This window comes from Anas platyrhynchos, chromosome 14 (genome assembly GCF_047663525.1).
Source record: "Anas platyrhynchos isolate ZD024472 breed Pekin duck chromosome 14, IASCAAS_PekinDuck_T2T, whole genome shotgun sequence".
NCBI lineage: Eukaryota > Metazoa > Chordata > Aves > Anseriformes > Anatidae > Anas > Anas platyrhynchos.
This window is the reverse complement of record NC_092600.1, coordinates 12,674,002-12,700,480: the sequence shown is the minus strand read 5'-3', so window position 1 is coordinate 12,700,480 and position 26,479 is coordinate 12,674,002. Positions and strand designations below refer to the sequence as shown.

General features: G+C 51.7%; 4 protein-coding genes across 4 annotated transcripts in view; all 4 read right to left on the bottom strand.

Annotated features, from left to right (window-relative positions):
• LOC101796191 (protocadherin gamma-C5-like) overlaps positions 1-26,479 on the bottom strand; it is a 220,466-nt gene that overhangs the window by 181,944 nt on the left and 12,043 nt on the right. The gene's annotated exons all lie outside the window — the stretch shown is intronic.
• LOC119718383 (protocadherin gamma-A10-like) lies at positions 581-5,765 on the bottom strand. The gene is made up of 4 exons (XM_072023424.1): positions 3,017-5,765; positions 1,662-1,771; positions 1,056-1,122; positions 581-685 (listed from the first exon to the last, which is right to left on the bottom strand). The coding sequence occupies exons 1-4, from the start codon at positions 5,441-5,443 to the stop codon at positions 581-583; spliced, it is 2,709 nt and encodes a 902-aa protein (XP_071879525.1). The 5' UTR covers positions 5,444-5,765.
• LOC139998685 (protocadherin gamma-A2-like) lies at positions 5,901-14,188 on the bottom strand. Its single transcript, XM_072023423.1, has 2 exons — positions 11,248-14,188; positions 5,901-6,104 (listed from the first exon to the last, which is right to left on the bottom strand). Exons 1-2 carry the CDS (start codon positions 13,792-13,794, stop codon positions 5,901-5,903), a joined length of 2,751 nt encoding a protein of 916 aa, XP_071879524.1. The 5' UTR covers positions 13,795-14,188.
• On the bottom strand, positions 13,987-26,078 carry LOC139998684 (protocadherin gamma-A2-like). Its single transcript, XM_072023422.1, has 2 exons — positions 23,408-26,078; positions 13,987-14,289 (listed from the first exon to the last, which is right to left on the bottom strand). The coding sequence occupies exons 1-2, from the start codon at positions 25,850-25,852 to the stop codon at positions 13,987-13,989; spliced, it is 2,748 nt and encodes a 915-aa protein (XP_071879523.1). The 5' UTR covers positions 25,853-26,078.

The window sequence follows — 26,479 nt, the reverse complement described above, 5'->3', positions numbered from 1 at the left end:
TTACATCAGTGCTTGGCATCAGCTACAGCCCTAGATTATTGCTTTCATGGAACACCTGCCCCTACAGTACCCTTTTGCTCTTCTTTGACTTCACCTTCATACATGATGGTGACTGCAGTCTTCACCCTTTCACTTCAGAGACCTCTACGCCATAGAGTAGGTTCAATGCATGAAACCAAAGCATTTCCCAGCCAAAGACACACTGATCCAACTAATTTCCAGGCTCTAAGCCTGCCTCTCACTCTTTCTACTCTACAATCACAGTCTTTATCTGCATCATGGAAAACATCCTATTTCTTACCATTGGTAAAAGCAGAAAGAAAAGGGCATATAATTCTCTGACACTTTACTGAAAGAGAGATATATCAAAGTAGTTCTTTTCTAGTAGATCTTCCAGTCTTTTTAGGGGTCTGTGCCACATTCAGGCCCAGTCCACAGCAAACAAGGCAAAAATGTGAAAATTGCACAAATGAAGGACTTCACTGTCACTCTACAGATCTTCTTTTTTTATTTTATTTTTTTTTATTTTTTAAATTTGCCTCATCATTAGATAGAATGAAATTCCAGGGATGTACTTCCATTACTCAGGAGATGTTTCAGACTGTGTGCAGTGAAAATCAGAAGGGCCAAATCCCAGCTGGAACTCAAGCTGGCTACTGGTCTTAAAGGCATCAACAATGATTTTCTAAATAGAAAAACAAGAAAAGGAGGACCAAAGACAAGCTCCATCTGTTATTGGATGTGGAGGGGAAACACAGTGACAAGAAAGAGATGATCACCCCAATGTGGTTTGGTCATAGTCTTCAGCAACAAGACCTATTTTTCTCTGGGTACACAATCCCCTGACTACCTGGTAGATAGGGACAGGAACCAGAATGAAGACCTCATAATCCATAAGAAAAGGGTCAGCAACATGATAAACTACTTAGATATATGGAAGTCTATGGGGCCAGAAGGCTAAGTGATGGGTCCTTTGTTTCGGTCACAGCAATCCCATGCAGTGCTACAGACTGAGGAAAGAAGACTGGCTCAAAAGCTGGCTGGCTGAAAGCTACCTCCGAATATTGGTCAATAGCCAGCTGAATATGAGCCAGTAATGTGGCCAAGAGATCCAGCAGCATCCTGATTTGTGTCAGAAATACTCTGGCTAGCAGGACTACGGAAGTGATTGTCCCTCTGTACTCGGCTCTCCTGAGGCTGCACGTCAAATACTGTGATCAGTTTTGGACCCCTCACTACAGGAAGGTTACTGAGGTGCTGAAACAGGTCAAAGCAGGGCAACGGAGCTGTTGAAGGGTCTAGAGAACAGATCTCATTAGGAGCAGCTGATGGAGATGGGGTTGTTTAGTCTACAGTAAAGGAGGCTCAGGGCAGATCTTACTGTGTTCTACAATTACCTTAATGGGGGCTACAGCAAAGTGGGAATCAGCCTGTTGCCAAGAACCATGTGATAAAACAATAGGACATGGCTTCAGATTGCTGCAGTGGAGGTTTACATTGGATATTAGGAAAATGTGTTTCACTGAAAAGACTGTGAAATATTCACCAAGGCTGCCCATCGATGTAGTTGAGTTGCCAACACTGAAGGTCTTCAGAGGTGTGAGCATGTAGAACTTAGTGACATGGTTTAATGGTAGATGATCTAAGAGGTCTTTTCCAACCTAAAGGATTCCAGGATTCTATGAATACAGCTGTTGTTGTAGAATATGTCTGGTAGCAAAGCCACTTCCAGCTCCATTCTTGAGAGGTCAGGGTTCAAAGGTTCCTCTTTCTACCAAGAGAACATCACACACAAAGAATTCTTGAACTACTCCCAGCTGTTATGTTTGCCTTCCCTATTCATAAAAGGCAGAAGGACTTTATTAAAAGACCGATTGCCCAGCCCACTTCTTCATAACATGCACAGAGACTATACCATGGACAGCTCTAAAGACATTTCTTTCCACCACATTAACATGACCTAACATTGTGAAGACAATAAATGTTATGCAGATTGTTTATATACATTTATATTTTTTATATTTAGTTATTTTTCAGTATTCGTACTAGTAGATCTTTTAAGTTACATAGTAGGAAATGAATTGTACAGAAGGCTCTCCCTAAGATCCCCAAAAATATTAGTAATATTTCTCAGGCAAAACCTATTGACCAGACAGACTTCAAAGAGCATAAACCACAGCTTTGTGGGGAATGGAATAACTAAAACAAGACAAAGAACCACCAGCCCTTCTACAGCCCCTCACACAACATTCCCTCAACACGTTACCTCAAACCTTCGTAACTTCAATGCTTTTCTTTCCCCATCACAATTTGCAAGCAAATCTCACCAAAGGAGAAGTTCAACAAACCTTTTCCCAATCTCACGCACAATGTACAAGCACACCTTCAAAGTATACCATGAAGGGAGCTACATTTCTCTGCAAGTATCTAAAGCCTCCTAAAGAGATAAGGGACAGAGAGGATTCTTTCCGCAACAAAGACTGGGTCATCGTAAAAACATCAGTAAGGAAATGTCCCTCTGCTTTAAGTATATGCGCTGTTCCATGGAGACATGCCTCTTCTACTAAAATCATGTTTACATCTACTCCTCAGACAACAACAACAACAAAAAAAAAACAGAACATTTTGGCATCAGAGGATTAGCGTTGCCTTTCAGGAAAGCAAAACCAGGATCAAATGGTGCAAAAATGCTGCAGGCATTCTCAAAATTATAAATTCAAAATTAATATATGCTACAGAAGTTGGCATATCACAATCGTACCACTGCTCAAACAATATCACCACATATCATACCTTCTCTTCAGAACCAACGTCCCAACTTCACTCCTCTACATTCATAGCATTCAATTGAAACACTCTCAATAATCACCTTTTAACCGTATGTCAACAGCTAATAAAGGCTTATCATTCTGGGACATCGTAAGGGGAAGCAGAACAGGGAGGGAAAGGCAATGAGCAGGAAGGGAGGTAAGCGCCGAGACGGAGGGCGTCGGGGTGTCCGGAGCGACTGACTCACCGGGAGGGCGTCGGGCGGTGCGCCGCGGGCGCCGGCAGCGTCTTCCCCGAGCAGCGGCGCGGCCTTGTCGGGCGGCGGCCGCGCCGGGAGGGTGTTGCAGCAGCTGTCGGCCGCCCAGCGCCGCTGGCTCTTGCGCGAGTCGGCCGTGAGCGACACCTCATGCGAGTAGGAGTGCAGGAAGGCGCGGACGCCGTCGATGCCCACGAAGTGCGAGGCCGGCACGCCGCGCAAGGCGCCGCTGGCCGGCGGCAGCAGCTGCGAGCGGCGCCAGCGCCGCAGGCGCAGCGCCAGCAGCAGCAGCAGGAAGGCGACGAAGAGGCACGACACGGCCGCCACGGCCAGCACCAGCCAGCGCGTCAGGCTGCCGCCGGGCTCGGCCGGCGCCGCCGCGCTGCCCAGCTCCGACAGCAGCTCGGCCACGCTCTCGGCCAGCACCACCGTCAGCGTGGCCGTGGCCGACAGCGCCGGCCGGCCCTGGTCCTTCACCACCACCACCAGGCTGTGCCTGGGCGCGTCGCGGGCCAGCGGCGAGCGCGCCGTGCGCACCTCGCCGCTGTGCAGCCCCACGCGGAACAGCCCCGGCTCCGTCGCCCTGGCCAGCTCGTAGGACAGCCACGCGTTCTGCCCCGCGTCCGCGTCCACCGCCACCACCTTGGCCACCAGCGCGCCGGGCTCCGCCGAGCGCGGCGCCAGCTCCACGCCCGTCCAGCCCGCGCCCGCCGCCGCCGGCGGGTACAGCACCTGCGGCGCGTTGTCGTTCTCGTCCACGATCAGCAGCCGCACCGACACGTTGCTGCTCAGCGCCGGCGCGCCGCCGTCCTCCGCCCGCACCCACAGCCCCACCTCGCGCACCTCCTCGTAGTCGAACGAGCGCAGCGCGTACAGCGCGCCCGTCTCCGCCTGCACCGACACGTAGGACGACAGCGGCGCGCCCCGCACGCGCCCCTCCGCCAGCCGGTAGCGCACGCGCGCGTTCTGCCCCCAGTCCGCGTCCCACGCCCGCACCGTCAGCACCAGCGCGCCCTCGGCGTTGTTCTCGGGCAGACGGGCGCTGTAGCGCGCCTCCGCGAACACCGGCGCGTTGTCGTTCACGTCCAGCACGCGCAGCGCCAGCACCGCGCTGCTCCGCAGCGACGGCGACCCGCCGTCCGACGCCCACACCGTCACGTTGTACTCCGACACCTCCTCCCGGTCCAGCTCCCGCGACGTCACCACGCTGTAGTAGCTGCCCACCGAGCTCCGCAGACGGAACGGCACGTCGCCGACCAGCGAGCACCGCACCTCGCCGTTGGTGCCCGAGTCGCGGTCCTGCACGTGCAGCAGGGCCACCACCGTCCCCGGCGGCGCGTCCTCCGAGATCTCGCTCAGCGCCGACGACACAGTCAGCTCGGGCGCGTTATCATTTACGTCGGTCACCGAGATCGAGATTCTAGCTGTGTGAAAAAGGCCACCACCGTCGTGTGCCTGCACCTCCATTTCGTAGGAGTCGCCTTCCTCGAAGTCCAGGCTCCTCAATAGTCTGATCGATCCCGTCTCGGAATCGAGGTAGAATATCTTCAAGGATTTGTCGGTAATTTTCTTAAATGAATACGTCACATCGCCGTTAAGTCCCTCGTCGGCGTCGGTGGCCGTGAGGGTGAGCAGGGTGGAGCCCACGGGCACGTCCTCGGGCACGCTCACCGCGTACACCGCCTGGCTGAACACGGGCGCGTTGTCGTTGGCGTCCAGCACAGACACGCGGATGCGCGCCGTGCCCGTCCGTGCCGGCTCGCCGCCGTCGATCGCCTTCAGCACCAGCTCGTGAAACGCCGCCTCCTCCCGGTCCAGCGCCTTGGCCAACACGAGCTCGGGACGCTTCTCGCCGTCGGCTCCCGCCTGCACGGACAGCGAGAAGTGCTCGTCGCCGCTCAGCTCGTAGCTCTGCAGGGAATTCACTCCCACGTCCGGGTCGCTTGCTTCCACCAGGGGAAAGCGAGACCCGGGAGGCGTCGTCTCGCTCATTCTCAGTTCCGGTTCGGACTCTCGGAAGCTGGGGGCGTTGTCGTTAATATCCGTGATTTCCACTTCGATCTCGTAAACCTTCATCTCGCCCTCCACGATCACCTCACAGCGCAGCACACATCGTTGCACGCCCTCGCACAGCTGCTCTCTATCTAGCCTCTCCGCCGTCACCAGGTGGCCGCTGTTCGCATGCAGAGCAAAATACCGTGTCCTACCTCGGTCCAGGATACGGGCGCCGCGATCGCGGAGCGCCGGCAGCTGCAGCGCCAGGTCCTTGGCCACGTCGCCCACGAAAGAGCCCTTGGGCAGCTCCTCGGGCACCGAGTAGCGCAACTGCCCCCACACCGCCTCCCACGCCGCCACCAACACGCAGCATAGCAGCGCTCGCTGCCTCCGGCTCCAGCGCCGTTCTCTCGCTGCACACATCTCCGCCACGGCCCCGTCTGCACCGGACTCCCGCCGCTCACCGCCGCCCACCCGGCTCTTTGGCTTTGGCTCCGGATCAGAATCTCACTCCGGCTCTCGGTGCGGGTCACGCTTCGAGTCTGGCTCCTCCGCCGCCTGCGGATCCTTCCGACCCCTCCGCCTCGTTTTATCTCTGCTCCGCACGGCGGGGCTACTTGCTGCCCGCCCGGCCGCCGACACAGAGAGCGAGCGAGCCGACCGGTGCCGCTGCCGTGGGCGAGCGAGCCGGGCCGCCGCGGGCGGGGCTGGCTGCAGCGCTCTGCTCCTTCTTCTCCTCTCCTCCGTGGTGAACAGCGGCGCCCGCAGCCTCTGCCCGGCACTGCACGAACAGCTCACACCGAGCGCAGCTGCTCTGCCTCTTCTGCGGAAAACAGCGGTCACAGCGACACCGCACATTCCCCTCTGATACGGAAAAGAATCAGTTCGTTTGTTTCCGCAACACTTTCTCTTCTTCGGGGAAAAGATCCAATGCATACTGGTCTTCAGGGCGGTTGTGATCAAACTGAAGGCAGAAGGTTCCTCTGTCTTCCTTCTTCCGCATGGCAAGTAGAATTATTCGTGTTAATTTGAACGCTAAATCGTTGTTTGTCTCAACCTTGTGTTGCAGTTGTACAATGTCCTCCTGTTGGTATAAATTATGAAAGACGCATAAGTACATTGATTTGCGAAAAATCCAAAGAAAGAGGAAGAGAATTCTCCAGCACTAAGTATCAACCATGTTTCCTTGATTGTGGCATGCACAATCTGTCAATCTCATTCTGTACAGTAAGCATTCACATCTAATAGTTCTTATTGCACATCCAGCCCTATGCAATGCAGGACATCAACCAGACCGGCAGGCCCTCTTTTGCCAGTACTACTGGAGCTGAAAACATCCCACAGTTAGCTGGCATTGGCCAGTACCACTCTACACTGTTCTGTACCACGTTCCTCTGTGTAGCCAGCGTCCCGTTGGAGGATCACACATAATCGAGCTATGCACTGCTTCAGGACCTTCTGCTACCACTTCTAGGCAGCAATGGGTAGGAAATCATGCTTGTGCTCTACAGAGTTTCCTTCCAGCAATGTAGTAAGTATTCGCTCTTTGTTATTTCTGATTATAGATATAAGGAATCAAAACACTCCGAATGGACCATGTGAGGCAAACATTTCACAACTTTTGAGGGCATGACTCTTACTACTTGGAAGTCACTGACACCTCAAGCTGGATGATCGAGCAGTATGTTTGGACATCCAGAAGTATTGGCGGAAGGGACATACGAAGATGATTCTTATCCCCTTTAGAGCCATGGAGAAAAGGGTCATAGTGAAACAGGCACAGACCTTGGCACCGTGCAAGGAATCAAGCGTTGCACAGGAAAATGCCCAGTTGATTCTTCTGTCTTCCTCACTGGAAGCCAGACCTTTGCCTTTCCTCTGCCTGAGCACCTCTTTCTTGGGCCAAGGAGCGTCTGTACTGAAGCGACACAGAAACAATTCCTGCCATTCCTTGTCATCTGGGGAATCTCCTCTGATCTGTTCCTTCCCTTCTAAATGTGATCCTGGGGACTACAACAGTTGAAGATTCAGATCTTTATTTCATTTCACTTAAAACTATAACAAAATACCCACCCATACACCTGAAGGAAACCTGAATTGAACTTGGTGGGAAGGGAACAAAGCTCCATGGGAGACAAACACATGCAGGCATAAGATGACAACAATATTCAGGATCAGTTACAGCTCTAGATCAGCACTTCAAGGGGATATCTGCTCCATACTACCCTTCTGCTATTCTTTGCCTTCTTATTCATAAATGGTGGTGACTCCAGATGCACCCTTTCACCTCAGAGACCTGCCCTATATAGGCACTTTTTGCCAAGTATTTTATTCTCAGTGAAGCATCATTGCCTTTAAGGACAGGGACAGCACGATCAGAGCAGAAATGGTGCAGGCCTTGGCACCAGGTACAGAACCAAAGCATTCCCCATTCAAAGCCGCATTGACTCAACTATTTTCATGACTCTAAAACTGCTTCATCCTGTGTAGAAGTAGTCACACACTTTATCTGCAACATGGACAACATACTACATCTTGACATATGTCAGACAGGGAAAAAAAAAGGCATATAATTCACTGACATTTTATTGAAAGAGGAATATTTCAAAGTACTTCTCTCCACAGCTGGAAACATTCAAAGTCTTCAAGGTAACTGCTTCCCAAGTCTCACAAGTCTAAAAAATCAAATGCATTCTGGTCTTCAGAGCAGAGTGAAGGTGGAGGGTTCCTTTAGCTGTCTTCATTATACCACATAGCAAGTAGAATTATTTGTGTTAATTTGACCCCAAAGTAAATCGTAGTCTTATTTTTCAGAAGCACAACTGTTCCACGAAGTAAAGAGGTTGTTCTTGCAGTCCTTCTTGAATTAAATCTCCCTTATCTTTGCAACACATCACGAACATCTAAACCAAACATTCATTTATAATTTTCATTGTCATTTCTAAATCAATAACCTATATGAAACACTTCCCCAGATACATCCCACACGGTATCAGAGATGAATTCCAGAAGCAAATGCTTCCTCACTACTACTGTGCAGAGAAGAGCTAGCAGCTCCCTTCAGCTCTCTGAACAGTTTGTGCTCCCACTCCACATCCCTGTTACTGAGAAAACCAGTCTGGGCACTCACCAATGATCATTTTACACCACTATAATGCACTTTTGGACGACAGAATAGCTGAAGGTTCTTGTCTAAGTTGCATTTACTTAAATGGATTTCCAGCAATATAACTACCCATTCACCAGAGGAAAACCCCATGACATTCACTGTGAGGGTGCCCATGGGAGATGTGCATACCTGTGTACACACGTGTAAGATGAGTCAGTACTTGCAACTGGTTTTCAAACATGTGCAAGTACATTCATTTGAAAAAAAAGCTAAAGAAAAAGAAGGAAATATCTCCATCACCAAGCATCAATCTATTTTCATGATTCTGTCATGCAGAATCTTTGGATCTCACTCTAAACAGTAAGCATTCTCATCTAATAGTTCTTATTGCACATTAAGCGTTATGCAATGCAGGACATCATGCAGACAGGCAGGCCTTGTGTCACTAGTCCTCCTGGAGCTGAGAACACAGTCAGCATTGGTCAGAATTATGTAGACACAACTCTTCCTGGAGAAGTCATCTCCCAGAGCACTTGAAAGTCACTGACACCTCAAGCTGAATGCTCATGCAGCACCTTTGGACATCCAGAGGTCCCAGTTTGAAGGCCTATGCAAAGAAGATAGTTATCCTCTTTAGGAACATGGAGGAAAGGGTCACAGTGAAACAGCCACAGACCTTGGCACTGCGCAAGGAATCAAAAGTTGCACAGCCCACCTGACTCTTTCGTCTTCCTTGCTAGAAGCCAGACTTCTGCCATTCCCCTGCATGAGAACCTCTTTCTTGGGCCATGGAGAGTTTTCTTTGGTCAACTAAGACAAGCAGAGACTGGAGCATCTGTACTGAAGTGACATAGAAACAATTTCTGCCATTCTTTGTCATCTGGGCAGTCTCCTCTCATCTGTTCCTTCCCTTCCAAAAGCCATCTTGCTGACTGCAACAGCTGAAGATTTGAATCTTGCTTTCCTTTCACCTCAGTTTTAAACAAAATACCTCCCCATGTATCTGAAGAAAATCTGAATGGAATTTGCTGGGAAAGGAACAAAGCTCCATGGGAGACAAGCACACAGATGGACATTGCAGGCGTAAGATGATGACAATACTCAGGATCAGTTACAGCTCTAGATCAGCACTTCCAGGGCACACCTGCTCCCACATCACCCTTCTGCTCTTCTTTGCCTTCACCTTCATACACGGTGGTGACTCCACATGCATCCTTTCATCTCAAACACCTGTCCTACACAGGCACTTTACATAGGCCAAATATTTTATTCTCAGCAAAGAAACATTGCCTCTAAGGACAGGGACAGCACGATCAGAGCAGAAATGGTGCAGGCCTTGGCACAAGATTTGAAACCAAAACATTCCCCATTCAAAGCCGCAATGACACAACAACTTTCCCAACTCTAAACCTGCCTCAGCCTGTGTATTCTGCAGTCACATACTTTATCTGCGCTATGGACAACATCCTTCTCCTTGACATATGTCACACAAGAAAGAACAGGGCATATCATTCACTGACATTTTATTGAAAGAGAAATACATGAAAGTAATGCTCTCCACAGTTGGAAACATTCAAGGTCTGGAAGGAAACTGCTTCCATAGTCCTGACATTTCTAAGGTATCTTCCAGTCAAGATACTCTGCCACAATGAAGCACACTTGAGACTGCAGCAGCAAATGAGGCAAAAATGTGAATCAAGGGAACTACAGGCATGTCAGTCTGACCTCAGTGCCAGGGAAGTTCTTGGAGCAGATTAACTTGAGTGCCATCACATGGCACTTGAAGGGGAACCAGGTGATCAGGCCCAGACACCATGAGTTTATCAAAGGCAGATCCTCCTTCATGAACATGATCTCCTTCTACGACAAGGTGACATGACAATGGATGATGGAAAGGCTTAGGAGCTTATCTACCTTGACTTCAGCAAGGCTTTTAAACACTCTTTTGCACAGCATTCTCCTAGAGAAACAGGCTGCTCACGGCTTGGACAGGTGTACACTTGGTTGATTTAAAAGCTGGCTAGGTGGCCAGGCACAAAGAGTCACGTTGAATTGGCATTCACAATGAAATCAAACCACTGCCCAAAAAATATCACTGTTGACACACTTATTTTCCAACTTCAGAACAGACCTCTCACACTATTTCCTCTACAATCACAGCATTCAGTTGTACCACTCTCAATAAACAACTTCTAACTATATGTTGGCCACTGATAAGGGCTTATCATTCAGGGATATTTTAGGGAAACATAAGGATATCAATTCCTTTGACTGCACGGCAATAAACATTCACGTTATGTATTGAAACAGCTCCCCCAGTTCAACAATTAATAACAGATATTCCACTCTTTTCAGGGTTCTCTCCCACACTGAGGCCTACTTTTGACATTGACAATAAGCAAAGCAATAATGCAAAAGCTGCAGGACATGAAAAGAACTTCACTCTCAGTCTTGACACTCCATTCCTCAATCTAAACAAATATTATAAAACAGAATTTGAAGCAATGAAGACATGACACAACTGTTGCAATAGCATTAGCTTGCTAGTAAAGCCTCTTCAATTCTGATGACGTCAATGCTCAAACAGTCCTTTTTCCTCCAAAATACTTTCACGCACAGCATACCATAAATAGAACATTCAGGCTTATTTCTCTGATATTCATTACAGGAAAACAGACATTTCTGTCCTCAGAAAATCTTCATGCAGTAAAAGATACACTGAGGAGAGCATAGACGAAAAGCAGACAAATGAAATATGGTCACATTAAGACTCTTTCTAAGACAGCCTCACACTATGGATCAAGCATATGGGCTATAGGGATGTTGTACCCTAACCAACTGATAATCTCAAGTGTACATATAGTCAGAATAGGTTAAAAAAAAAAAAAAAGGAAAACATGCATGGAACATGCTGAGGATTGAAAGGAGCAACAACCTGGCAGGGGAAAAAAAGTTAGAAGTCCATCTAGAGCAAAGCTGCAGATGGAAGCCCTGTCTTATCCACTACCACCCACAGAAAGTAACACTGACAGCAGAGCCCCTGTGTAGCTCCCCTGAGCCACGGACAGTCACCCACAAACCACTGCCCGATAAAGTTGTGCCTTACACAGCAACAAACCTCTCCGGCCAGGAAGGAGAGTAGGGAGTGAAAGGCAATGAGCAGGAAGGGAGGCAAGCACCGAGACGGAGGGCGTCGGGGTGTCCGGAGCGACTGACTCACCGGGAGGGCGTCGGGCGGTGCGCCGCGGGCGCCGGCAGCGTCTTCCCCGAGCAGCGGCGCGGCCTTGTCGGGCGGCGGCCGCGCCGGGAGGGTGTTGCAGGAGCTGTCGGCCGCCCGGCGCCGCTGGCTCTTGCGCGAGTCGGCCGTGAGCGACACCTCGTGCGAGTAGGAGTGCAGGAAGGCGCGGACGCCGTCGATGCCCACGAAGTGCGAGGCCGGCACGCCGCGCAAGGCGCCGCTGGCCGGCGGCAGCAGCTGCGAGCGGCGCCAGCGCCGCAGGCGCAGCGCCAGCAGCAGCAGCAGGAAGGCGACGAAGAGGCACGACACGGCCGCCACGGCCAGCACCAGCCAGCGCGTCAGGCTGCCGCCGGGCTCGGCCGGCGCCGCCGCGCTGCCCAGCTCCGACAGCAGCTCGGCCACGCTCTCGGCCAGCACCACCGTCAGCGTGGCCGTGGCCGACAGCGCCGGCCGGCCCTGGTCCTTCACCACCACCACCAGGCTGTGCCTGGGCGCGTCGCGGGCCAGCGGCGAGCGCGCCGTGCGCACCTCGCCGCTGTGCAGCCCCACGCGGAACAGCCCCGGCTCCGTCGCCTTGGCCAGCTCGTAGGACAGCCACGCGTTCTGCCCCGCGTCCGCGTCCACCGCCACCACCTTGGCCACCAGCGCGCCGGGCTCCGCCGAGCGCGGCGCCAGCTCCACGCCCGTCCAGCCCGCGCCCGCCGCCGCCGCCGACGACGACGACGACGGCGGGTACAGCACCTGCGGCGCGTTGTCGTTCTCGTCCACGATCAGCAGCCGCACCGACACGTTGCTGCTCAGCGCCGGCGCGCCGCCGTCCTCCGCCCGCACCCACAGCCCCACCTCGCGCACCTCCTCGTAGTCGAACGAGCGCAGCGCGTACAGCGCGCCCGTCTCCGCCTGCACCGACACGTAGGACGACAGCGGCGCGCCCCGCACGCGCCCCTCCGCCAGCCGGTAGCGCACGCGCGCGTTCTGCCCCCAGTCCGCGTCCCACGCCCGCACCGTCAGCACCAGCGCGCCCTCGGCGTTGTTCTCGGGCAGACGGGCGCTGTAGCGCGCCTCCGCGAACACCGGCGCGTTGTCGTTCACGTCCAGCACGCGCAGCGCCAGCACCGCGCTGCTCCGCAGCGACGGCGACCCGCCGTCCGACGCCCACACCGTCACGTTGTACTCCGACACCTCCTCCCGGTCCAGCTCCCGCGACGTCACCACGCTGTAGTAGCTGCCCACCGAGCTCCGCAGACGGAACGGCACGTCGCCGACTAGCGAGCACCGCACCTCGCCGTTGGCGCCCGAGTCGCGGTCCTGCACGTGCAGCAGGGCCACCACCGTCCCAGGCGGCGCGTCCTCCGAGATCTCATTCAGCGCCGACGACACAGTCAGCTCAGGCGCGTTATCATTTACGTCGGTCACCGAGATCGAGATGGTAGCTGTGTCGAAAAGGCCACCACCGTCTTGTACCTGCACCTCCATTTCGTAGGAGTCTCCTTCCTCGAAGTCCAGGCTCCTCACCAGTCTGATCAATCCCGTCTCGGGATCCAGGTCAAGTACCTTCGAAGCTTTCGTGGAAATTTCTTTAAAGGAGTATTTCACGTTAGCGTTGATTCCTTCGTCGGCGTCGGTGGCCGTGAGGGTGAGGAGCGTGGAGCCCACGGGCACGTCCTCGGGCACGCGCACAGCGTACACCGCCTGGCTGAACACGGGCGCGTTGTCGTTGGCGTCCAGCACAGACACACGGATGCGCGCCGTGCCTGTCCGTGCCGGCTCGCCGCCGTCGCTCGCCCTCAGCACCAGCTCGTGAAACGCCGCCTCCTCCCGGTCCAGCGCCTTGGCCAGCACCAGCTCGGGACGCTTCTCGCCGTCGGCTCCCGCCTGCACGGACAGCGAGAAGTGCTCGTCGCCGCTCAGCTCGTAGCTCTGCAGGGAATTCACTCCCACGTCCGGGTCGTGAGCCTTAGAGAGGGAAAACCGGGACCCAGGGGCAGTTATCTCGCTCATTCTCATTTCCTTTTCTGCTTCTCCGAACGTGGGGGCGTTATCGTTAATGTCTGTTATTTCCACTTCGATCTCGTAAACCTTCATCTCGCCCTCCACGATCACCTCACAGCGCAGCACGCATCGCTGCACGCCCTCGCACAGCTGCTCTCTATCTAGCCTCTCCGCCGTCACCAGGTGGCCGCTGTTCGCATGCAGAGCGAAATACCGTGTCCTACCTCGGTCCAGGATACGGGCGCCGCGGTCGCGGATCGTCGCCGGCTGCAGCGCCAGGTCCTTGGCCACGTCGCCCACGAAAGAGCCCTTGGGCAGCTCCTCGGGCACCGAGTAGCGCAACTGCCCCCACACCGCCTCCCAGGTCGCCACCAACACGCAACACAGCAGCGCTCGCTTCCTCCGGCCCCAGCGCCCTTCTGTCCCAGTGCACATCTCCGCCACGGCCCTGCCACCACCGGACGCTCGCCGAGAGCTCCCCGCCACCGCCCCTACTCTTCTCCTCTGGCTCCGGATCAGTTTGTCGCTCCCGATTCGTTTTCTTTTTCCGGCTCCGGCCCCGCCGCGGCCCGCTCTCTCCGGCTCCTCCGCCTCGTTACACCCCGGCTCTGCACTGCGGGGCCGCTGTCAGCCCACACGGCCGCCGATACAGCGAGAGAGCGAGCGAGGCGGGCCGCAGCGGGCGGGGCTGGCTACAGCGCTCCGCTCCTTCCTCTCCTCTCCTCCGTGGTGAACAGCGGCGCCCGCAGCCTCCGACCGGCACTGCACGCACGGCTCACAGCGAGCGCCGCCGCCCTGCCTCTTCCGCGGAAACCTTCGGCCCCCGTTGACGCGGCGCCACGGCACATTCCCCTGCGTCATGGCCCAGATCCGGTGCCTTTGTCTCCGCAACACTTTATCTTCTTCGAATAGAAGAATATCGAATGCATTCTGGTGTTCAAGACCATCGTGAGCACAGTGAAAGCAGAGGGTTCCTCAGGAATTCTTTCACCGCTTGGCAAGTAGAATTGTTCGTATTAATTTGACCTCTAAATAGTTTTTAGACTTAACTCAATATTGCAGAAGTACCACGTCCTCCATGAGTTCCAAAGTTTATTTTTGCCACCATTCTGGACTGAAACTTTCCTCAGGTCTTCAGCAATGTATGACCATGTAAATTCAATGTTCAAATGTAATTTGTGTTGTTGTTCCTATGTCATCAACCGATATGAAACAGTTCCCCCTGTAAGAGTGCAGCATCAAGGAATCAGCAGCTTCCTGACTAGGCTGTGCACCCAACTCCAAATCCCTGCTATTGAGAAAAAGTCTGGGCACTATCCACTGATCAGTCTCCCCCTACTATAACTGCAGTATTGGAGAGCACAACAGCTGAAGATTCCTCTCTGTACTTTCATTCACTTAAATGGATTTCCAGAAAAATGCCTACCCATACAGAAAAAGAGCATTGCACTTGGCATTCAATGTGGAGGTAGCAGAGACCCACAGGAGATGACTATGGTATTGTATATGCAAGTGCAAAATGAAACAAGTACTTGGGATCAGTTATGAAAGATGCTTAAGTACATCCAGTTGCAAAAAAAAAAAAAAAAAAAAAAAAATCAAAGAAAAAGGAAGAAAATTCTCCAGCAGTAAGCATCAATCATATTTTCATCATGACATCATACAGACTGGCAGGTTCTCTGTTGCCAGTCTTCCAGGAGATGAGAACATTCCACAGGTATCTGGCATTGGCCAGAAGCACTCCACACCTGTTTGTACCACTTTCCTCTGTGTAACCATCGTCCCATTAGAGGATCATACATAATGGGTCTGTGCATTGCTTCAATACCTCCTGATATCATTGAAGGTAGCAATGGGTAGGAAATCATTTCTGTCCTTTACACAGCTTCCTTCCTGCAAAGCAGTAGTTCGTCTCTCTTGGTTCTTTCTGATTCCAAACATAAGGAAACAAAAACTTCCAGCGGACCTATGTGAAGCAAACATTTCACTACAGGTAGGAAATCACACCTATCTTCTCTGCAGTTTCCTTCCTGCAATATACTAGGTCATCTCTCTTGGCCAGGATACCTGCTTCCACAACACCCTTCTGCTCTTCTTTCTCTTCACCTTGTGCCACATGGTGGTGACTCCAGATGCACCTTTTCATCTCAAAGACCTGCCCAATATAGGCTCTTTTTGCCAAATATTTTATTCTCAGCAAAGCATCATTGCCTCTAAGGACAGGGATACCATGATCAGAACAGAAATGGTGCAGACCTTGGCATCAAGTATGGAACTAAAGAGTTCCTCATTCAAAGCCACAATGACCCAACAATTTTCCTGACTCTAAACCTGCTTCAGCCTGTGTATTCTACAGTCATACACTTTATTTGCACCTTGGACGACATGCAACTTCTTGACATATCTCAGACAAGAAAGAACAGGTCACAGACATTTTATTGAAAGAGCAATATATCAAAGTATTTCTCTACACATGGAAACATTCAAGGTCTGGAAGGAAACTGCTTCCACAGTCCTGCAGCTCTAACCTATCTTCCAGTCCTCTAGGATTCTCTGCCACACTGAAGTACAGTTGAGACAGCAGCAGTAAACAAGGCAAAAAAAAAATAAAATTGAAAACTAAAGATGTAAAGGACATCACTGTAACTATACAGACATCCTTTTTTGATCTGCCCTAACATTATGTACAGTGAATTTCAAAAGATGCACCTGCAACACTCAGGACAACTATAAAGATGTTGTGAGTCTGTGCAGGAAGACAATTGGAAGGTCTGAAGCACAACAAGAGCTAAATCTGGCTACTGCTCTTAAAGACAATTAACAGGCTTAATAAATAGATAAAAAAGAAAAGGAGGACTAAGTAGAATTCCTTATTGGATGTGAGGAGAAACATACTGACAAGAGATCATTAATGCCTTTTTGGCCTCAGTTTTTAGAAGCAAGACCATTATTTCTCTGGGTATCCCGTCCTCTGACCACTTGGTAGACAGAGACAGGGAGCGGAATGATGGCTCATAATTCATAAGGAAATGATAAATGACCTATGAAGGCACTTAGACATAGGCAAGTCTATGGGTCCAGGAGGGATCTACCCGAGGGTACTGAGGGAGCTGGTGGAAGTACCCACCAAGCCACTTTCCATCATTTATCAGTATTCTTAGATACTGGGAAAGATCCTAACCAATAGCTGGCTAGCAAATGTATGCCCATCTACAGGATGTTCTGGAAGGAGGATCCAGGGAACTACAGGCATGTCAGTCTGACTTCAGTGCTAGGAAAGCTCATGGAGTTGATTAACTTGAATGCCATCACTTGGCACTTACAGGACAACTGGGCAATCAGGCCCAATCAGCATGAGTTTATCAAAGGCAGGTCCTCCTTCATGAACATGATCTCCTTCTATGACAAGGTGACATGACAGTGGGTGAGGAAAAGGCTGTGGATATAATCTACCTTGACTTCACTAAGGCTTTTGAACACTCTTTCCTGCAGATTTCTCCTGGAGAAACTGACTGCTCATGGCTTGGACAGGTGTACGCTTCGTTGGCTTAAAAGCTGGCTGGGTGTGCAGGCATAAGGTGTTGAAGTGAATGGAGTTAAATCCAGTTTGAGGCTGGACACTCGTGCTGTTGCCCAGAGCTCAGTATAGGGGCCAATTCTCTTCAGTATCTTTATCAATATCTAGACGAGGGGATCAAGTGCACACTGTACGTTTTCAGATTACACAAAGTTAGTCATGAGTGTTGATCTGCTCAAGGGTACAAAGGCCCTGCGAATGGATCTGGATAGGCTGGTCCAATGTGCCAAGTCCAGCAGTATGTGGTTCAACAAGGCTAGGTGACAGGACCTGTACTTGGGGCACAGAAATCCCATGCAATGCTTCAGGTGGGGGAAAGAGTGGCTGGAAAGCTGCCTAGGAGAAAGGAAACTAGGGGTGTTAGTCAAGAGCTGTCTGAATATGAGCCAGCAGTGTGCTCAGGTGGCCAGGAAGGCCTATAGCATCCTGGCTTGTATCAGCAATAGTCTGGCCAAAGCAAAGTGATTGTCTCTCTGTACTTGGCTCTGGTGAGGCAGCACCTCAAATACTGCATTCAGTTTTGGGGCCCTCACTACAGGAAAGAAATCAAGGTGCTGGAGATGGTCCAAGGAAGGGTAATGGAGGTGTTGAAGGGTCAAGAGAACAAGTCTTATAAGGAGCGGCTGAGGGAGGGGTTTATGGTTTTTTTTTCTTCTTCTTTTTTTAACCTAGAGAAAAGGGGACTCAGAGAAGTCTTTATCATGATCTACACTTACCTTAAAGTAGAGCTTCAGCAAGGTGGGGATTGGCCTGTTTTCCTAGGCAGCAAGTGATAAGAGGATGGGAGATGGTCTCAAATTGTGCCAGGGGAGGTTTAGGTTAGATATTCAGAAAAAAAAAAAAATCCCGAAAGGAGTTGTGAAGTATTGCAACAGGCTACCCAGGGATGTAGTAGAGTCACCATCATTGGAGGTCTTCAAAAAGCATGTAGACATGAAGCTTAGAGACACGGTTTAATGGTAGATTTGGCAGTGCTATGTTGAAAGTTGGGCTAGATGATCTAATAAGTCCTTTTCAACCTAAGCGATTCCAGGATTCTATGAACGCAGCTGTTGTCATAGCACGTATCTGCTAGCAAAGCCACTTCTAGCTCCATTCTTGAGAGGTCAATGTTCAAGGGCTCCTCTTTCCACCAAGAGACATCGACATATAAAGAATTCCCAAACTACTCCCAGCTGTTGTGATTGCCTTCCTTCTTCACGACAGCTAGAAGGACATCATCAAAGGACCAATTGTCGAGTGTGTTTCTTCATAATGTGCACAAGGACTACACCATGGACAGCTCCAAACATTTTTTTTTTCATCACATAAACACAACATAATAATATATTTTTTTAAGAGAATAAATGGTATTCAGCTAGTTTATACACACAGACATTTTTCAGTATTCATAGCAGTAGAGCATGTAAGGCAATAGTAGGGAAGGAATTCCCCAGAAGACTCTCCCATGGTTCCCAAAAAAGCTCAATAATATTTCTCAGGCAAAACCTATTGAGCAGACAGACTTCAAAGTGCATAAACCACAGCTATGTGTGGAATGAAATAATGAAAACAGTCAGAGAAAAGAGCATCTATCCTTCTACAGCCCCTCACACAAAATCTCCCCAACATATTACCTCAAACCTTTCACAGCTTCATTGTTTTTCTTTCACCCCTGGAATTTGCAAGCAAATGTCACCGAAGGACAAGTTCAACAGACCATTTCCCAATACCAATCACTGTGTACAACCACACCACCAAGGTATACTAAGAAGGGAGGTACATTTCTCTGCAAGTTTCTAAAGTATACTAAAGAGATAAAGGGAAAGACAGAGAGGAGCCGTTCTCCAACAGACACTGGGTCATCATAAATATATTTGTATATATTTCTCAACACATATATGCAACAAAATTTCAAGCAATGAAGCCATGACACAGCTGTTGCAATAGCATGTGCCAGCTACCAAAGGCTCTTAAATTCTCTAGAGATCAACGTTCACACATTCTTTCCTGCAACAGCCTTTCAGACATAGTACACCTTGAATGGAATATTTATGATCATCTTTCTGATCTTGATTACAGAAAAAGGAACATTTCTGTCCTGGGAAGATCTTCATGAAGCAAAAGATATAATGGGCAGACTATACAGAAAAAGCAGCCAAATGAAACATGGGGACACTGAGATTCCTTTGAAAACAACTTCAAACTGCTCATCAAGCACATGGGCAATTGGGATGATATACACTTACTACCTGTTAATCTAAAGTGTACACTTATTAAGAATAGTGAAAAAAAAAAAGGAAAACCTGCATGGTACATGTCAGGGGAAGAAAAGGGTAACCACCTGGCAAGTGAAACACGAAACAAAGCAAAAACAAACAAACACCCGGTTATACCAGAGTCGAAGGCAAAACCTGCTCTCATCTCCTGCTTTCTGCACCAGGTGTAACGCTGGCAGCAGAGGCCGCGCTTGGCTCCCCTCAATGAGCAGCTACCCACAACCTGCTGCCTAACGAAGTTCTGCCTTGCCCAGCAGCAAACTTCCCCGGCCGGGAAGGAGAGTGGGGAGGAAAAGGCAAGGAGCAGGAAAAACAACTAGGAAGAAATGCTATACCCCAATGCAGATAGGGGTAGACTAATGAGGATTTTCACAGTTATTAAAAGGAATTATACTCAGAAATCATACCTGTACATACAATTTTTGTACAGAACATTTTAGTATCAGAGGATTAGCATTGCCTTTCAGGAAAGCAAAACCAGGATCAAATGGTGCAAAAATCCTGCAGGAATAATCAAATTATGAAACCATACTTAATAAATGCTACAGAAACTGCCAGTCACAATAAAATCGTACCACTGCCCAAACAATATCACCACTAATCACACCTTCTTTTCAAATTCAGAACCAAGATCTCAACTTCACTCTACATTCAAAGCATTCAGTTCAACCACGCTCAATTGTGGATAGTCGGCTGAATATGAGCCAGCAGTGTGCTCAGGTGGCCACGAAGGCCAACGGCATCCTGGCTTGTATCAGAAACAGTGTGACCAGCAGGGCTAGGGAGGTGATCATCCCCCTGTACTCAGCTCTGGTGAGGCCGCACCTCGAGTACTGTGTTCAGTTTTGGGCCCCTCGCTACAAGAAGGACATCGAGGTGCTTGAGCGGGTCCAGAGAAGGGCGACGAAGCTGGTGAGGGGCCTGGAGAACAAGTCCTACGAGGAGCGGCTGAAGGAGCTGGGCTTGTTCAGCCTGGAGAAGAGGAGGCTCAGGGTCAACCTTATCACTCTCTACAGATACCATAAAGGAGGCTGTAGCGAGGTGGGGGTTGGCCTGTTCTCCCACGTGCCTGGTGACAGGATGAGGGGGAATGGGCTAAAGTTGCGCCAGGGGAGTTTTAGGTTAGATGTTAGGAAGAACTTCTTTACTGAAAGGGTTGTGAGGCACTGGAACAGCCTGCCCAGGGAGGTGGTGGAGTCACCATCCCTGGAAGTCTTCAAAAGACGTTTAGATGTAGAGCTTAGGGATATGGTTTAGTGGGGACTGTTAGTGTTAGGTTAGAGGTTGGACTCGATGATCTTGAGGTCTCTTCCAACCTAGAAATTCTGTGATTCTGTGAATAATCACCTTCTAACTGTATCTCAGAAACTACTAAGGGTTTATAATTCAGGAACATTTTAAGGGGAATGACAGTGGGGAGGGAAAGGCAAGGAGCAGGAAGGGAGGCAAGCGCCGAGACGGAGAGCGTCAGGGTGTCCGGAGCGACTGACTCACCGGGAGGGCGATGATTGCCTTCCTTCTTCATGACAGCCTGAAGGACATAATTAAAGGACCTATTGCTCAGTGCATTTCTTCACATGCAACATGGATAACACCAGACAATTTTTTTCTCACCACGTTATCATGATGTAATACAAACATTAAGAAGAAAATAAATGATATGCAGCTAGGTTATACACGTGGATGTTTTTCAGTATTCATAGTACTAGAGCATGTAAGGTAGACAGTAGGGAATTAATTCTACAGAAGATAACCCAAAAATCCCAATACAAGCTCAATAACATACCTCAGGCAAAAACTAATCCGTAGACAGACTTCAAAGTGCATAAACCACAGATGTGTGTGGAATGAAATAAACAAAAGTAGCAGAGAAAGGAGCATCTGTCCTTCTATAGCCCCTCACACAATGCTCCCCCAACCTGACAACTCAAAACTTCCACAATTTCAATACTTTCACCCTCAGAATTTGCAAGCAAGTCTCATCAAAGGAAAAGTTCAACTGACCATTTCCCAGTATCAAGTACTGTGCACAACCACACCATCCAAGCATACCATGAAGGGAGCTACATCTTTGTGCAAGCTTCTAAGGCCTACTAATGAGATAAGGGGAAAGACAGAGGATTCATTCTCCAGATACTGGATCTTTGTAAATATATGTGTAAAGGAATGTCCCTCTCCTTTTAGAGCATGGGCTGTTCCACGCAGACATGTCTCTTCTACTAACTTTATGTTTACATCCACTACCCAGACAAAAACAAACAAACAAACAAAAATGCACAAGTACCCTCATGTTTGCAGTCTTCTACACCAGCTCCAAGTCAAATACTCAGCTGGTGGTTTACATAAGCAAGGCCCATGTACACATAACACATTCATCAACAAGGCTCTATGCTACTACTGATCACTCAACCTACACACATAGACATAAGACTAGGAAAAAAAAATCAAACAAGCAGCAGAAGGAAGCATTCAAAGAGAAAGTCTGGTAAAGGTGTCACCTGTGCCACCGTGAATGTGGCACAATCTTCTCTCTGCGCAGGAAAATGCCTCCCAAGATCACCAAGTAATGACACAGGTGTCATGCTGCAAACAAAGCACTACAGTTTTCATCTGGACTTCACTTCTATAAATATTCATCTGCTCTATTCCATTGTTCCGTGATATGGCCTGCATATCTCCAATGAATATAAGTGTTGAGAGCACAGAAGACAGATTCAGTTTGAGCTTCTGTTTCATTTCCCTTATACACAAATATTTGTCCCCTGATGGCTTATAGGAATGTCTCAAGGGAAATAACGAATTGATGCAATACTAACTTTGTATTTACAATGTAAAAGGCCAATCGAGAAATGCAAAATATGAAGCAAAAATTCCTGAAAAGAAAGGTCCAAAAATGGAATACAACTAGGGAGAAACACTATAGCACAAAGCAGATTAAGAAGGTGGATTAAGGAGGATTTTTACAGGTATTAGAAGCCATTATACACAGACATCATAGCCCTATAAGCAGTTTCTCTGCAGAATACTATAGCATCAAAAGACTAGCATTGCCTTTGAGGAAAGCAAAACCAGGATCAAATGGTGCAAAAATGCTGCAGACATTGTTAAAATTATAAAATCAAACATAATTTATGCTATAGAAATTGCCATTCACAGTAAAATCATACACTGCTCAAACAATATCGCCACTAATCACACCTTCTGTTCAAATTCAGAACCAAGATCTCAACTTCACTCTACATTCAAAGCATTCAGTTCAACCACTCACAATAATTAGCTTCTAACTATATGTTGATCACTAATAAGGGCTTATACTTCAGGAACATTTTAAGGGGAATGACAGTGGGGAGGGAAAAGCAAGGAGAACAAAAAAAAACACAGCGCAGATGCATATAAATACATTTCTATTAATCTTCATGCAGCAACACGAAAGTTACGTAGAATATATGGCATGAGCAGTAAAGTGAAACATGGGGCCATTAAGATTCTGTTTGCAGGGAACCACACACAACTGACCAGGCACACAGACTATTGGTGTGATATATTTTAAACTATTGATAACCTAAAGTGAACACTTACTCAGGATGCAGAAAAAGGAAAACCTGCACGATACATAACTGTGTAAGAAATGAGCAACCATATGGAAAGTGAGAAAAAAGTTCCTCTGGAGCAGAGTTGCAAGTAAAAGGCCCCACTCATCTCTGCCTCCCACACCAAGGATAACGGTGGCAGCAGAGACTGTGCTTCACTCCCTCGAGCAAGGGGCAGCCATCCACAACCCATTGCACAACAAAGCTGAGCATTGCTGAGAAACCAATCTACCCGCCCAGGAATGAGAACAAGAAGGATTCAGAAAAAAAAAGGAGAAATGAAGGAAAAAAGGAAATCCTTCGTGATAAACATCAGGGGACAGAATAAACAACTAGATGGCACGTGTAAAACTAAGATAAGCCTAGCCAGAGTGAAAATGCATGCAAAAGCCACCTCTCATATCCTGTACTCAGCACAAAGTATAATGCTGGCAGCAAAGCCCGAACTTGCCTCCCCTGAGACACGGGCAAGCACTCACAATACACTGCCGAACGAAGCTGTGCCTTCATCAGCAGCTAACGTCCATAGCCGGGAAGGAGAACGGGGAGGGAAAGGCAAGGAGAAGGAAGGGAGGCAAGCGCCGAGACGGAGGGCGTCGGGGTGTCCGGAGCGACTGACTCACCGGGAGGGCGTCGGGCGGGGCGCCGCGGGCGCCGGCAGCGTCTTCCCCGAGCAGCGGCACGGCCTTGTCGGGCGGCGGCCGCGCCGGGAGGGTGTTGCAGCAGCTGTCGGCCGCCCAGCGCCGCTGGCTCTTGCGCGAGTCGGCCGTGAGCGACACCTCGTGCGAGTAGGAGTGCAGGAAGGCGCGGACGCCGTCGATGCCCACGAAGTGCGAGGCCGGCACGCCGCGCAAGGCGCCGCTGGCCGGCGGCAGCAGCTGCGAGCGGCGCCAGCGCCGCAGGCGCAGCGCCAGCAGCAGCAGCAGGAAGGCGACGAAGAGGCACGACACGGCCGCCACGGCCAGCACCAGCCAGCGCGTCAGGCTGCCGCCGGGCTCGGCCGGCGCCGCCGCGCTGCCCAGCTCCGACAGCAGCTCGGCCACGCTCTCGGCCAGCACCACGGTCAGCGTGGCCGTGGCCGACAGCGCCGGCCGGCCCTGGTCCTTCACCACCACCACCAGGCTGTGCCTGGGCGCGTCGCGGGCCAGCGGCGAGCGCGCCGTGCGCACCTCGCCGCTGTGCAGCCCCACGCGGAACAGCCCCGGCTCCGTCGCCTTGGCCAGCTCGTAGGACAGCCACGCGTTCTGCCCCGCGTCCGCGTCCACCGCCACCACCTTGGCCACCAGCGCGCCGGGCTCCGCCGAGCGCGGCGCCAGCTCCACGCCCGTCCAGCCCGCGCCCGCCGCCGCCGCCGCCGACGACGACGACGGCGGGTACAGCACCTGCGGCGCGTTGTCGTTCTCGTCCACGATCAGCAGCCGCACCGACACGTTGCTGCTCAGCGCCGGCGCGCCGCCGTCCTCCGCCCGCACCCACAGCCCCACCTCGCGCACCTCCTCGTAGTCGAACGAGCGCAGCGCGTACAGCGCGCCCGTCTCCGCCTGCACCGACACGTAGGACGACAGCGGCGCGCCCCGCACGCGCCCCTCCGCCAGCCGGTAGCGCACGCGCGCGTTCTGCCCCCAGTCCGCGTCCCACGCCCGCACCGTCAGCACCAGCGCGCCCTCGGCGTTGTTCTCGGGCAGACGGGCGCTGTAGCGCGCCTCCGCGAACACCGGCGCGTTGTCGTTCACGTCCAGCACGCGCAGCGCCAGCACCGCGCTGCTCCGCAGCGACGGCGACCCGCCGTCCGACGCCCACACCGTCACGTTGTACTCCGACACCTCCTCCCGGTCCAGCTCCCGCGCCGTCACCACGCTGTAGTAGCTGCCCACCGAACTCCGCAGACGGAACGGCACGTCGCCGACCAGCGAGCACCGCACCTCGCCGTTGGCGCCCGAGTCGCGGTCCTGCACGTGCAGCAGGGCCACCACCGTCCCCGGCGGCGCGTCCTCCGAGATCTCATTTAGTGCCGAACGCACCGAAATCTCGGGCGCGTTATCGTTCACGTCAGTCACCGAGATCGAGACCGTAGCCGTGTCGAAAAGCTCCCCGCTGTCCCGTGCCTGAACCCCGAGTTCGTGGGAATCGTCTTCCTCGAAGTCCAGGCTCCTCAACAGTCTGATCGTTCCTGTCTCGGGATCCACATAGAAAATTTCCGATGCTAGATCTGTAGCTTTCTTAAGGGAGTACTTCACATTCGCGTTGATTCCCTCGTCGGCATCGGTGGCCGAGAGGGTGAGCAGGGTGGAGCCCACGCGAACGTCCTCGGGCACGCGCACCGCGTACACCTCCTGGCTGAACACGGGCGCGTTGTCGTTGGCGTCCAGCACAGACACGCGGATGCGCGCCGTGCCCGTCCGTGCCGGCTCGCCGCCGTCGATCGCCCTCAGCACAAGCTCGTGAAACGCCGCCTCCTCCCGGTCCAGCGCCTTGGCCAGCACGAGCTCGGGACGCTTCTCGCCGTCCGCTCCCGCCTGCACGGACAGCGAGAAGTGCTCGTCGTCGCTCAGCTCATAGCTCTGCAGGGAATTCACTCCCACGTCTGGGTCCCGAGCGTCGGACAGCGGAATGCGCGACCCGGGAGGTGTCATCTCGCTCATTCTCAGTTCTGTTTCGGACTCTCGGAAGCTGGGGGCGTTATCGTTAATGTCCGTGATTTCCACTTCGATCTCGTAAACCTTCATCTCGCCCTCCACGATCACCTCGCAGTGCAGCACGCATCGCTCCACCAGCCGGCACAGCTGCTCTCTATCTAGCCTCTCCGCCGTCACCAGGTGGCCGCTGTTCGCATGCAGAGCGAAATACCGCGTCCTATCTGCCGACACCACTCGGGCTCCGCTGTCGCGGATCGCCGTTAACTGCAGCGCCAGATCCTTGGCCACGTCGCCCACGAAAGAGCCCTTGGGCAGCTCCTCGGGCACCGAGTAGCGCAGCTGCCCCCACGCCGCCTCCCAGGCCGCCACCAGCACGCAGCACAGCAGCGCTTGCTGCCTCCGGCCCCAGCGCCCTTCTGTCGCAGTACTCATCTCTGACACGGCCCCGCCGCCACCTCTCCAGCTCCGTCTGCTGCTCCGGATCAGGGTCTAGCTCCGTCTCCCGCTTCCGTCCCGCTTCGGCTCAGGCCACACCGCCGCCCGCTTTGTTCAGCCCCTCCGACTCTCTGTAGCTCGGCTCCGATACGCGGGGCCGCTCGCATCCCGCGCGGCCGCCGACACAGCGAGAGAGCGAGCGAGGCGGGACGCAGCGGGCGGGGCTGGCTGCAGCGCTCCGCTCCTTCCTCTCCTCTCCTCCGTGGTGAACAGCGGCGCCCGGAGCCTCCGCCCGGCACTGCACGAACAGCTCACAGCGAGCGCTGCCGCCCTGCCTCTTCCGCGGAAACCTTCGGTCCCCCCGGACACGGCGACTCGGCACATTCCCCTGCGACACGGCCCAGAACCGGTGCGTTTGTTTCCGCAACGCCAAAGGAAGACCATGAAGTATCTCGAGAACTCAGCATCAATCATATTTTCCTCATTCTGTCATGCTGAATCACTGGATCTCATTCTACACAGTCAGCATTCACATTCATGGCTAATGGTTATTACATCAGTACTTGGCATCAGTTACAGCCCTGGATTATTGCTTTCATGGAACATCTGCTCCCACAGTAACCT

Excerpts from the sequence above, each read along its gene's own strand:
- LOC139998684 (XM_072023422.1), bottom strand. The coding sequence starts at position 25,852 with ATGAGTACTGCGACAGAAGGGCGCTGGGGCCGGAGGCAGCAAGCGCTG. Across the intron at positions 14,290-23,407 it reads CCCCGCCCGACGCCCTCCCG|AATGCATTCGATATTCTTCT; the intron begins GTGAGTCAGTCG and ends CTTGAACACCAG.
- LOC119718383 (XM_072023424.1), bottom strand. The coding sequence starts at position 5,443 with ATGTGTGCAGCGAGAGAACGGCGCTGGAGCCGGAGGCAGCGAGCGCTG. Across the intron at positions 1,123-1,661 it reads AGAATCCTGGAATCCTTTAG|GATGCTGCTGGATCTCTTGG; the intron begins GTTGGAAAAGAC and ends GACACAAATCAG. Across the intron at positions 686-1,055 it reads CTATTGACCAATATTCGGAG|AAAATCATTGTTGATGCCTT; the intron begins GTAGCTTTCAGC and ends TTTTCTATTTAG.
- LOC139998685 (XM_072023423.1), bottom strand. The coding sequence starts at position 13,794 with ATGTGCACTGGGACAGAAGGGCGCTGGGGCCGGAGGAAGCGAGCGCTG. Across the intron at positions 6,105-11,247 it reads TCTCCTTCCTGGCCGGAGAG|GAGGACATTGTACAACTGCA; the intron begins GTTTGTTGCTGT and ends TTATACCAACAG.